The sequence below is a fragment of the Haliotis rubra genome, unplaced genomic scaffold (genome assembly GCF_003918875.1).
Source record: "Haliotis rubra isolate DU_JTF1 unplaced genomic scaffold, ASM391887v1 Scf344, whole genome shotgun sequence".
NCBI classification, from domain to species: domain Eukaryota; kingdom Metazoa; phylum Mollusca; class Gastropoda; order Lepetellida; family Haliotidae; genus Haliotis; species Haliotis rubra.
In genome coordinates, this window is record NW_025767018.1 from 770,200 (window position 1) to 783,233 (window position 13,034).

Genomic DNA, 13,034 nt, shown 5'->3' on the forward strand with positions numbered 1-13,034 from the left:
CCCACATGGGTACAATGTGTGAAGCCCATTTCTGGTGTTCCCCGCCGTGATATTGCTAAAAACGGCGTAAAACCATACTCACACACTCCAATTGTCATTAAACAGAACTCACTCACTCTCCATCTTCTATCACAAACCTATTCACTGCTGTATTAACATGAGAATATTTACTTTTTTATGTGTTTAGAAACTAATTGTGTTCCTCAGAGAGTCCACACAATACCATTTTATCCAGAATTTAAGCAGAGTATTGACATATTTAGCATGTGTATTATGTTTGAAAACATTTTCAAACACTTCCAAGTAGTGTCAAATACAACACTTTCCAATATCTCATTTTGGAATTTGTTGTTCATGTGTTTACACAACATTTAAATGATGATTGTTGCAATTTGAACCTTTTCTTTCCTCCTTCAGCTCTGATCTGCTGAAGTTAATCTAATTTAAATCAAAAGTTATTTTACAATGATTTTACATTCATATTTAATTATTGTGATTATTGTCAAGCTGTTGATTTTACAGTGTAAAAAGTCCAATCTCTGTCAAATTTCTACTTGCCAATCACATGGTCAGGTCATGTTTCACATGTTGAGGACACAGTGGACACGTCCAGTCATGTTTCACATGTTGCAGGAGACTCAGTCCAGTCATGTTTCACATGTTGCAGGACAAATGGTCCTGTCATGTTTCACATGTTGCAGGACACTTAGTCCAGATTTGTTTCACATGTTGCAGGACATGGATCAATTAATGTTTCACATGTTGCAGGACACTTAGTCCAGTTATGTTTCACATGTTGCAGGACTTATGGTCCAATCGTGTTTCGCATGTTGCAGGATTTATAGTCATAGTCCAGCCACAATTCCATGTTGCAGGACATACGTTCCAGCCATGATTCACATGTTGCAGGACATATGTTCCAGTCATGTTTCACATGTTGCAGTTATTCCAGCAACATCACTGCAGGGGACACCAGAAAATGGGCTTCACATATTGTACCCATGTGGGGATTCGAACCCGGGTCTTCGGCGTGACAAGCCAACACTTTAACCATTAGGCTACCCCACCGCCCCACATGTTGCAGGAGATTCAGCAGGTTAAGTTAAAGGTAAATTAACTTGTTGATGTAGGTTCTATCAAACTGCTTCACATGTTGAAAGGCAACATGGTCCAATATGATCAAGTCAAACTAAGTCCTTGACAGAGATTGTTGGAGACATGTGGAGGTGACCCACTGACAGTTTTATTTTCTGAATTGTTATTTTAAGTTGCTATGTACACCCTTTGTGTTTGACTTGTGATAATTGTATATACATATTATATATGTCATTTAGGCAAGTTGGTATACATTATATTTTTGTGCTCATTGATGTCTTTGTTATTTCATCAAGAACACTGTTTCGAGGGAGTTTTGTATATATCATCATAAACAATTGGCATCACACATGCCTGGACATCAGCAGTTGGTGGGACTACTGGATGATCAGTGGTTGGTAGAACTACTGGGTGATGATCGACAGTGGGTGGAACTACTGGGTGATGATTGACGATTGGTGGGACTACTGGATGATGATCAGTGGTTGGTGTAACTGTGATGATCGACAGTGGGTGGGGTGAATGTGGAAGTGGGGTAGGGGGGATCTACTAAGTGATGATCAACGGTTGGTAGAAGTACTGGGTGATGATTGACAGTGGGTGGAACTACTGGGTGATGATTGACGATTGGTGGAACTACTGGGTGATGATTAACGGTTTATTAACTACTGGGTGATGATCGACAGTGGGTGGAACTACTGGGTGATGATCGACAGTGGGGAAAACTATTGTGTGATGATCGACATTTGGTGGAACTACTGGGAGATGATCGACAGTGGGTGGAACTGCTGGATGATCAACAGTGGAGAGAACTACTGGATGATGGAACTACTGGGTGATGATCAACAGCTAGTGGAACTCCTGGATGATCAACAGTGGAGAGAACTACTGGATGATGGAACTACTGGGTGATGATCAACAGCTAGTGGAACTCCTGGATGATCAACAGTGGAGAGAACTACTGGATGATGGAACTACTGGGTGATGATCAACAGCTAGTGGAACTCCTGGATGATCAACAGTGGAGAGAACTACTGGATGATGGAACTACTGGGTGATGATTGACGGTTCCCTCAAGGAAATTTCTGTCCAAAGGCCCTCGTCCTTCTTGAAATCTTTTGTTTCTTAAATCTTGTATTGCATTTACCTACAATCATAACCTAAACATTGGAAAGACCTAAATATTTCTCAATAAAACATATCTATGAGAGTAGGCAACATTTACAATGAGTGCCCCCCTCTCAGGTAGTCACTTGTACGCATACATGTTACGTCCTCCACTGGTACAGGTGGATCATGTCAGCACATCCATAAATGTAAATCTGAAATGCAAGCAAGCACAACTACTCATACTAGTAATTAGACTTGTATGGCTCACAAGACAGCAATTTGACATGACCCATAATACTTTGTAACTGACCCACACAACAGAGCTTGTGGGCCATAGGCCCACGTTTTGGAAGGGCTGGAATGGAATGCACGCACACATGCACAGAGATAACTTAGTTAAGCACCCCCTGACATATCGCATGGTTGAATGAGGCCCGATCTTGGAGCATATCTGGGACAAGATTGGTCATCATGTGCAACAAAGGGATCCTGCTGAACACAACCTGGCCTGACCTGCTTTACACGAGGATTGGGGTAGACTGGCCCTTCAGAGGATTAGGAGGAGGCCCTTCAGGGGGTATGAGGAGGAGAGTGCTGGCGATCAGTATCATTCAGTTACGTGGAGGTTACACTTAGTATTGACCTTGAAATGTGTAAGACATGTAACATTTTGAATGTTCACATTCACCAATAAATTCAACATTAAACATTCCAGGGCCATACTTGTACAAACATGGTTTTGAATGAAAATCAGTGTTTTTGTTTAAATGAGCAATTTTATAAAATAAAAATAAAATCAACAAAGATTCCAATAACATTGTCGTTTTGTCATTCTCTTCCCACAGAGGTTACTTGTCATATCTTCCTACGAACCTCTGTTCTAATATGGCCCTTTCATGGTGCGAGTGTTTAGGATTCGTGATTGGTTGCAATCAGATTTAGTTGTGCAATCAGCAACGTTGTTTCAAAACTGATCATTCGCAAGGCCTCGGTAATTTCCGTATGCTTCGGGAAAAACTAGAACCTCTTTACCTGCGTGATGCGCAAACGTTTCTTCTAGACAGAACTCAGTCCTGTAATGGCGGGTCGATGGCGTGTCCATTTGTGATATTTGTGGTCCCATATTTGCTTGCATTAGTCAGGTTGGAGCTAAGTCGATGTAACACGTGTTCTGATTGGATAGAAGGAAGGGAGATAATTCGTGTTGCGATTTTTGGCCGATAGGGGATTTTAAGAGAACCAGGAAATATGGCCGTATTAGAACAGAGGTTCGTAGGAAGATATGACAAGTAACCTCTGGGAAGAGAATGTCGTTTTGTATGAGTAAAAAAAATCATCATGGTCGCCACGAGACGTTTTATGTACGTGTTGAAAACCTATCATTTCAAAAATACAGGGTGTGATTAATTAAGTTATGTGCACGCATGCACGCACACACACATACATACACACACACACTGTTACGGTTTACAAATTACTGTGACCAAAGACTTGTGAGACCCCTTTAAACCAGCAAAGTAAAACACACATGAGTCTATAATATTCAATTATATATTGAATAAACAAGGTTACAATGATTGACAGTACATATTTCTAATACAATACTATTGGATCACAAATCTAAAATATTGAGTCACAAATCTAAAATAATAACTCAACAAAGAATTGATATTCCCAGTAAAAACAGATGTACTGATTGAAGATTGTTGACAGCTGCTGAGAGTTCAATGTAGAGGAGTGGTAGGCCTCTTGAGTGGTAAAATGTCGAAGTTAGCAGACAGATGAGCTTAAATCCAAAGCAGTATATACCTTTTATGTATACAGTTCATTTGCCACATACATGTACCGTATACCGGGAAATTTTCAAGGTATTAAAATTTCGAGGTTTGAGACCCCCAGAGCTTTCGAGGTGATTTAAATTTCGAGGTTTGGGGACCTAAAATATATAAATATTTTAGACAATGTTAATTTCGAGGTTAGAAGAAAGTGTCCAGAAACATCACTTACCGGACCAATACTCAATGAGCTAGCCTAGTAGCTAGTGATAACTGCCGTCTGACTGTTATAACAACCGGTATACCAGTCCATGGCAGCAATAGTAGTAATGAAAACAAACGTTTGATCCTTTGTTGTGAAAAATGGCCCACGAAACACTCTGTCGGCAGAGTTCAAACATGACGCCATTTTTCTCAGACGATATTGTTTTCTTAACAACTAATTATAAGCATGTATGCATGGGTCTCTGCCGAAACTATGTTGTTGTTAGAAAGCTGAGAAGTTGAACTCTTTTGTTTACGATAGTTTATACATGTAAGTAGCTTGACTCAAGCGTGCCATCGCACGAATAAAAGTTTGTTTCAGTCGATGTCGTTACATTTTGACGAGACAAAATGAGTCTAATAGCGTGGTTGTAGACAGGCATTACAGAGTTAATGCGCATGTCAAGAAGTCATTGTTTGCCAGCAGTTGAAATGCTTATCGATAGGAAATCTAGCCCAAAGGTACGAAGTTCGGAAAAATTCATGGATACAATATTTTTGAGGTTGCGTTTCTAACCTCGAAAACCTCGAAAATTAGATACCTCGAAAATTTCCCGATATACGGTATATCATTTGTCACACAAGTCATTTGTCACATATATGATTTGTCACACATATATCATTTGTAACACGTCAGTAGCCACATATATCATTTGTCACATACGTGTAATCACAAATCTAAAATATTGGGTCACAAATCTAAAATAACAACTAAACAAAGAATTGATATTCCCAGTAAAAACAGATGTACTGATTGAAGATTGTTGACAGCTGCTGAGAGTTCAATGTAGATGAGTGGTACGCCTCTTGAGTGGTAAAATGTCAAAGTTAGCAGACAGATGAGCGTAAATCCAAAGCAGCACCTTAATCTAAAAAAACATCCCTTATATACCTATTATGTATATAGTTCTGGAAAATTCTAGCAGAAGCCATGCCACACTACAATCGTCTCATAGCTTACAGCATCCTTTAGAAAGCCTGAATGCAAAACAAAGGGAGGCAACTCCAGGTTACTCTTAACAGGTGAAATTACATAGCCTCAGTTCAAGTTAAATATTTTGTGACCCATAAGAACTAAAAGTAATTTAATGTGACATTATTAACAAAACCAAATTCCCATAACCATCCATCCATCCGCATGCATGCATGCACACATGCACGCACAAACACGAACAGACAGACATACACTCCGACATATACACATACATGTACATACAGACATATACCCACACTTACATATGGACACATAAATATGCACACACAAAGCATGCACGCACGCACACACACACACATCCATCAACATCACACACACACCACACATATCTAATTATTATGAAAATGAAAAATGTAGATGAAAATACACCTTCTCTCCATTCATTCTGCCCAGTTCCTTCTATGTAAATTTTTTTAGATAATATTAATTTGTACATATATGCAAGTCATTTGTCACATATATCATTTGTTACACACGTGGCAGATACCAGTATATCATTTGTCAGTGGATCGTCACACGTCATTTGTCACGCACATGCATATCATTTGTCACACATATCATTTGTCACTATCTCATAATTTTGTCACACATCATATGTCACATATATGATTTGTCACACATATACCATTTGTAACACGTCAGTAGCCACATAAATCATTTGTTACATACGTAAGCCCATGCAGTCCATCTCAGACACAATGCACTGATAAGATTGTATTTCACTGTGAATCTGCACATGTCCCTTAAGACAATCTGATCATGTACATTTTATTCCCACATTCAACACATTCTTCAGGATTGATTCCACTATGAATCCTCTCATGTGTTTCTGCAAATAAGCAGGTTGTGCAAATGTTTTCCCACATACATCACATGCATAAGGCTTTACCCCACTGTGAATCTTCATGTGTTCCTTTTGTGTACTTGATCGTGTAAATTTCTTTCCACATTCAAAACATCCGTAGTACGGATTGATTCCATTGTGAATCTTCATTTGTGTCTTCAGATGACTCGATTGTGTAAATTTTTTCCCTCATTCAACACATTCATATGGTTTGATTACACTGTAAACCCTCATGTGTGCCTGTAGAGTACCCGAATGGATAAATGTTTTCTCACACACAATGCACTGATAGGGTTTGATTTTACTGTGAATCTTCATGTGACCCTGAAGGCAACCGGATCGTGCAAATGTTTTCCCACATTCAACACATTCTTGGGCTTATTACCACTGTGAATATTCTTATGTGTCTGCAGATGATGTGATCGTGTAAATTTTTTCCCACATTCAACACATTCATAAGGCTTGATTCCATTGTGAATCTGCATGTGTGCCCGCAGATTACTTGAGCATGTAAATGTTTTCTTACACACAACACACTGATGAGGTTTGATTCCACTGTGAATCTTGATATGTGTCTGCAGCTGACCTGATCGTGTAAATTGTTTCCCACATTCAACACATTTATAGGGCTTGATTCCTGTGTGAATCCTCATGTGTATCTGAAGGTCACCTGCTTGTGTAAATGTTTTCTTACACACAACACACTGATGAGGTTTGATTCCACTGTGAATCTTGATATGTGTCTGCAGCTGACCTGATCGTGTAAATTGTTTCCCACATTCAACACATTTATAGGGCTTGATTCCTGTGTGAATCCTCATGTGTATCTGAAGGTCACCTGCTTGTGTAAATGTTTTCTCACACACAATACACTGATGAGGTTTGATTCCACTGTGAATCCTCATGTGTGTCTGCAGACTACTTGACTGAGTAAATTTTTTCCCACATTCAACACATTCATAAGGCTTGACTCCTGTGTGAATCCTCATGTGTGCCTGCAGATTACTTGAGTGTGTAAATTTATTCCCACATTCAACACATTCATAAGGCTTGATTCCTGTATGAATCCTCATGTGTCCCTGTAGGTGACTTGATTTTGTAAATGTTTTCTCACACACAATGCAGCAATGAGTCTTGATTCCACTGTGAATCCTCATGTGATTCTGCAGGTGACCTGATTGTGTACATGTTATTTCAAACATTTTGCACTGATGAATCTTTATGTGTACCTGCAGGTTACCTGATTCTGTAAATTTCTTCCCACATAAAACACATTCATATGGTTTTATTCCACTATGAATGTTCATTTGTGTCTGCAGGTTACCTGAAATTGGAATTGTATTCAGCTGATTAATATCCATAATTTACTGATGTCACAATTATGTAATTTTCTGAATAAAATTGATATTTTATAGTTATCCTGACTCATGCTTAATTGCTTGTCTTCCTGGTCTTGCGAACATAGTGGAACACTTGTATCTCCTTATTGAAGCTCCCTACAATAAAAGCGTACGTAAAATCACTAATCACTTCTCACCAAGAGTTATCCCTGCTTCCTGTTTTGGCGGGAAACTGGCGCCACCGTTCCCACATGCTTCACTCTCTCCTGATTATGAGCCCGACACTTGAATTTGCAGGGAAATCCAAAGTGTCTAGTGGGGAGGTTGGGAGGGCTTACATCATGAGTCAGGATAAGTATAAAATATCAATTTTATTAAGAAAATTACATATTTTTCCTTATCCTGACTCATGCTTAATTGCTTGTAGAATCCGACAGATTGGTGGTGGGAAAGCACTTTAGGATTTATGTAGTGATTTTTTACGTCAATATATACCCCCTATGGGAACTTCATAATGGCACTGTATTTACTGCTAAACTCTGCTGCTGTTAGCTGTCTTTTGATGGGGGGACCACAATTGTTAACTTTTGGTCCTTTCTTCTGTTAACATTTCAATGTGGATTTTGCGACTCCATGTCTTGACGCAAGCATCAAGTGGAGAAGCGACCCTTCCTGTATGAGTATTCTTACAAGTACTGGGTCTTATCACTTATGCTAGTCCTTAGGCGTGCATTGAGACTTAAGCAGAACTCTGCTGAGTGTAGGCTCTGATAAGTCATGTGATAAAAAAACGAGACTTCGTCTCATCTTCTGTGAGGAACTGTCAACTGTTGTGCAACAACCAGTGGGCCGAAATGGTGAATGCCTGAGACGTCCTCGGTGGCAATATCTCACAAGTAGTGGTTTGCAAACACCATGTCTGATTTCCAGAAGCAGCCCTCCATGATCGTGTTCAGCGAGCAATTCCCATGTAGAGCGAGTGTTGACGCCAGAGCTCTAATTTCGTGTGGGTTGGAGGCTCTTGGGGGATCAAGTCCTGCTGCTTTGTAGGCCCGTAGTATGACAGTTCTTATCCAGATTGATATCGTAGTGCGGGAGACTTCCGTCTGTGTCGCAGTCGATATCGGGACGAAAAGTCGTTTAAACTTGCGTCTCCTCATTCTGGATCGATGTAGATAAACTTTCAATGCTCTCACTGGGCACAAGGATAAGTCAAGCGTATCTTGTGGTCCGAGTACGGAGGATAATGCTGTGACGTGGAATTGTCTGTCCGGTTGACCTGGCAGTTGATTCTTAGCGATGAAATCCCACCGCAGTCCCATATTGATTTTCATCAAAGCGCATTCTCTCGTAGTCTAGAGCATGTATTTCCGACATCCTGGCTGCTGTTGCTAGGACTAGCAGGAACAGCGTTTTCTGTGTCAAGAATTCGAAGGATGCCGTCTCTAATGGTTTGTAGACTTCACTGGTGAGATGTCGTAGTACGATGTTGAGGTCCCAGCGGAGCTTTGAATCTCTGTTGTTGGTCCTCCAATTTATAAGAGCGTAGCAAGGCCAGTAACTCTGGTACTTTCATTAGCTTGGCACCGGTCCTCATAGTGATAACTGAGCTCAATGCCGCTAGGTATGTTGAGTGTGTAGACCCTTTTAATTGCTTTGTTTGCCGTAGGTGACTAAGGTAGTCCGCCACTTGAGGTTGTGTTGCTTTTCTAGCTGAAAATCCTTTTCTAGCAGCGTATGTCTCGAAGCTGCGCCACTTGTCGTCGTACAAGTTGCGTGTAGACTTGCGTAAAGCTTGTGTGACTGTGCTGCTCTGGCGGAGTCCCTCTCTTGTTTAAACATGCCTTGACACAGTCCACACGTGAAGTTGGAATGCCCCTCGGTTGCCGTGCGCCTGCTTTGTGTGATGATGTACTAGTAGATTCGACCACTCTGGTAGTTGCAGCATTGGTGGACCTAGTTCTTGTATGAGAATGGGGAACCACATTCTCGCTGGCCAGTAGGGCGCGACCAAAATCAGTTGGAGGTTCCAGGTCTGGCTGATTTCCTGCAACACCCTCGGTAGTAGCGCTGGCAGTGGAAACGCCGCGGATCTTAGTCCTTCAAGGATATGCTGAGAGTGTCCGCTGCTCGTGGATCTGGGACTGGAGAGACGAATGTTGTCAGCTGATTGATTGTTGAAGCGTCTATCAACGGGGCTCCTATCTCCTTGATGATCTGTGTGAAGATCTCTGGATGGAGCATCCATTCCATCGGAGATGGTTGAGTTGGACGGGAGAGTGTGTCTGCTATGACATTCTTGGCTCCTGGAATGTGACATGCTCTTACGTGGATGTTCAGATCGTCGATTAGGTCGAACAGTTGAAAGCAGAGGTCCAGCAGGTTCAATGATCGTGTTAATCCTTGCTTGTTGATGTAAAACGCCACTGTAGAGTTGTCTGTGTGTACCATGAGATGCGCATTCTGTAGAATGGTGCTCCAATGGAGAATGGCGTTGATGACTGCTTTCATCTCCTGCATGTTGATGTGCAGACTTTTCTCTTCCTGGGTCCATTTCCCGGCTGCCACATTGTTGTCAAGATGTGCTCCCCAACCTTGGAGTGACGCGTCTTGCACTCCGGCTCTTCTAAATAGATACCTTCACAGACATTCGAGGTCGACCTTCGACCTCAATGAGCATTGATGAGGACCTGTAACTGGCGTAGCTGTAATCTGCCTCTGGCTGTCATGTCTTGTGCGGACGTGAGGAGACCCAACAGACTCTGCCATTGTCGTAGTGGCCACGGAGAGAGTAGGGCTTGTGAGATTGTCTGTTGAATCTTGAGCTATCGGTCCTCTGGCTATACGGTTCTGCGTTGTGAGAAATCTGATGCCTAGAAACTGTAGGTCCTGTGTAGGTTCTAGGTCCGACTTGAGTAGATTCACTAACCATCCTAGCTGAGTAAGTAGTTTGATGGTGAAGTTCAGTTGTAGTCTGAGATGCTCTGGATCTTGATCTACTTGAATCCCGTCGGCGAGGTAGAATGCACTGCGTTGCCCTCGATGATGTAGATATGTGACTATGGGTTTCGTCACCCTTGTAAACAACCAGGGGGCCGATGATATTCCAAATGGCAGGACCTTCCATTGGTAATGTAGCCCATCCAGTGTAAATCTGAGGTACTTCCTTGAGTCTGGATGAATAGGGATATGCAGGTAGGCGTCCTGTAGATCAATGCTGGCCATGTAGTCCATCGGACGGACGAGGTGAATTAGTTGAGGTAGATGTATCATGCGGAACTTGGGAGATCTGCTGAGATAATCTCTGTTGAACATGCTCATATTGTAGATGAGTCGGAACTTTTCTTTGGAGTTTTTCTTTGGTACCAGGAAAACTGGGGAGTAGAAACCTGGTGTGATGTTGACTTGATCCACGACTTCTATGGCTCGCTTGGTTAGAAGAGATGAGACTGCCTCTCGTAACTTCTCTATCTGATGTGTCTTGAAGTTGAACTTGTGAGGGTCGACTGTAAGCAGTGGAGCGGCCTGTAGTTGTATGCGATATCCGTCTCTTAGGATGTTGGATACGTATGGATCTTGTAGTATTCCCCAGTTTTCCCAGTGTAGTTGTAGACGTCCACCCACTTGGGAAGGCTGTACAGGAACGGCTGGGGGTGGAAGACTCCAGTCGTTCCGAACGTCGATAATATTTGGAGCCTCTGGGTGCCCTGCCTCATCCGGATCTTGCTCTGTAGTTGCCGGTTGGGCGGCGAAAAGAATCTTTTACGCCTCTGGAGCTACCCACTTTCTTGTCCCGTGCCCTCTGTATTCCAGGAAACTTGGATCTGCCCGAGTAGCGCTGGGATGTCTGTCTGATGACGCTGGCCAGAGTGTCTATGGACTTAATCATTAGGATTTCTCTTGAGTCTTTGGTAACTTCCTTGGCAACCTCCAGCGAAGATGGAAGGAGTTGACCATGGGGCTGTGTAGAGTGACTTGGTAAACCGCTCACTCCAACTGCAGGAGGCTAGGAGACCTTGTCGACGTGCCAGTGTCAGCGCTGTGGAGATGGATGAGAGATGGTCTGTCATGAACTGTTGGTCTTTCTTCTGCATAAGGAAGGCTGAATAAGTCATCCTATCTTCTTCCGCAGTAGAGTCTCGAAATTTGGCGATGAGCGTTTCGTTGACTGCCCGAGATCTGTTGAGGCCGAAGAACATCCGCCTGGTCATAGTTTCCACTTGTGCCAGCTTCTTGTCCTCAATCTTGTAAGACTTGACCTTGGCATCACTGATGACCTTGAAGTTCTCGTCGATGTCCTGAGCTTTAAGGAAAGGATCCATGTTATGGGAGGAGAACTTCTTGGCGTTGAACTGTGGCAGATGCGGCACCTGGGCTTTAGTGGCTGTCTTGAAGGCTGCGTCCAGGTTCTGTGGAACCGCTGCGATGGGATCAAACGGAGGGAGAGTGAGCGTGTCGACATCATCATCTCGCATAAGATAGGTGTGAGCTGGATTATTGTCTTTAGATGGTGAAGCCAAGTCCAATCCATTAGTCATCCAGTAGCGTATTTCAGAGTCCGAAAAGATGATGCCGCCATCATCCTCAGTGACAGGAGTGCTGAGTAAGGGACGTTGATACTCCTCCGATGGTGAACGAGGTGGAGTCCTAACGGACTGTGGTGACCTGGGTGGAGACTTGTGGGGCTAACTTTGTGGTGACCTTCGTGGAGACCTGCGTGGAGATCGGCGTGGCGCGTGGCGAGTGGCCCGCATGTCTTGGTGAATCCCTCGACGATCTGCGTGATGCAGAAGATGTCTTGGATACTGTATCTGAAGTCCTTCACGAAGGCCTTCGCGAACGCTGATCATCTGAGTCGGCATCTGGGGATTGGCGACTAGTCCTACGCAACGCCTTCGTGAACGCTGGTCTTCCGATTCTGAGTCCGGGGATGGGCGATTCCTCCTTTGGGAACGCCAACACGAAGGGTGATCGTCAGAGTCCGAAGCAGGTGAAGACTGTGTCGTCCTTCGCGAATGCCTTAGTGGATGTTGATCGCCCGAGTCCTCCGCAGGGGATGGTTGAGTCGACCTTCGCGCAGGCTTGTCTGGGAGTGTAGTTCTGCTGGCAGATGTCACGTTGATGGAGGGCCCCCAGAGATGACGTCTGCGTTGGAGCCTTCACGAAGGCTCAGGACCTGGGCTGGCTGCTGTCTTTTCCAGGCCGTAACGCTGCTCCATCATCTCCATGATTTGTTGGGAGAACTGCTGCATGAAGTCGCCCGGGTTGAAGGTCTGCGGTGGTAATAGCGCTGCCCTTTCTGCGGTGATAGCGACGGGGCCCACTGGACGGTCATCTGTTGTCAGCGTTGATACCTCGGGTTGAGTAGAGATCTGCGCTGAAGTCACCGTAGCTGAGACCGGTCTTTTCTTGCGATGAACCTCTGGGATGATGATCGGCTGATCATCATATAGTCCCTGTTCCGTCAAGGGGACAATCTCGGCCGAGAAAGTCCGGGTTGTCTGCGCTGACTTTCCCTTGGTGGTGGACAACACCCTGGGGGTGCGGAGTCTGTACTGGGTGGTTGACGATTTCCGAGTCTTAGGCTGCGACGACGGGATGTCTGGACTAGC

The 13,034-nt window shown here is 43.5% G+C and overlaps 1 protein-coding gene across 1 annotated transcript; it reads right to left on the minus strand.

Moving 5' to 3' along the window:
• Positions 1-11,303: 11,303 nt before the first annotated feature.
• On the minus strand, positions 11,304-12,641 carry LOC124284740. The gene is made up of 2 exons (XM_046720844.1): positions 12,586-12,641; positions 11,304-12,087 (listed from the first exon to the last, which is right to left on the minus strand). Exons 1-2 carry the CDS (start codon positions 12,639-12,641, stop codon positions 11,304-11,306), a joined length of 840 nt encoding a protein of 279 aa, XP_046576800.1.
• Between the last annotated feature and the right edge of the window lie 393 nt (positions 12,642-13,034).

Bases quoted from the DNA above. Each gene is read 5' to 3' on its own strand.
- LOC124284740 (XM_046720844.1), bottom strand. From the start codon at position 12,641: ATGGAGCAGCGTTACGGCCTGGAAAAGACAGCAGCCAGCCCAGGTCCT. The intron at 12,088-12,585 runs GTGAAGGCTCCA...GTCTCCACCCAG, and splicing joins AGCCCAGGTCCTGAGCCTTC to GTCACCACAGTCCGTTAGGA.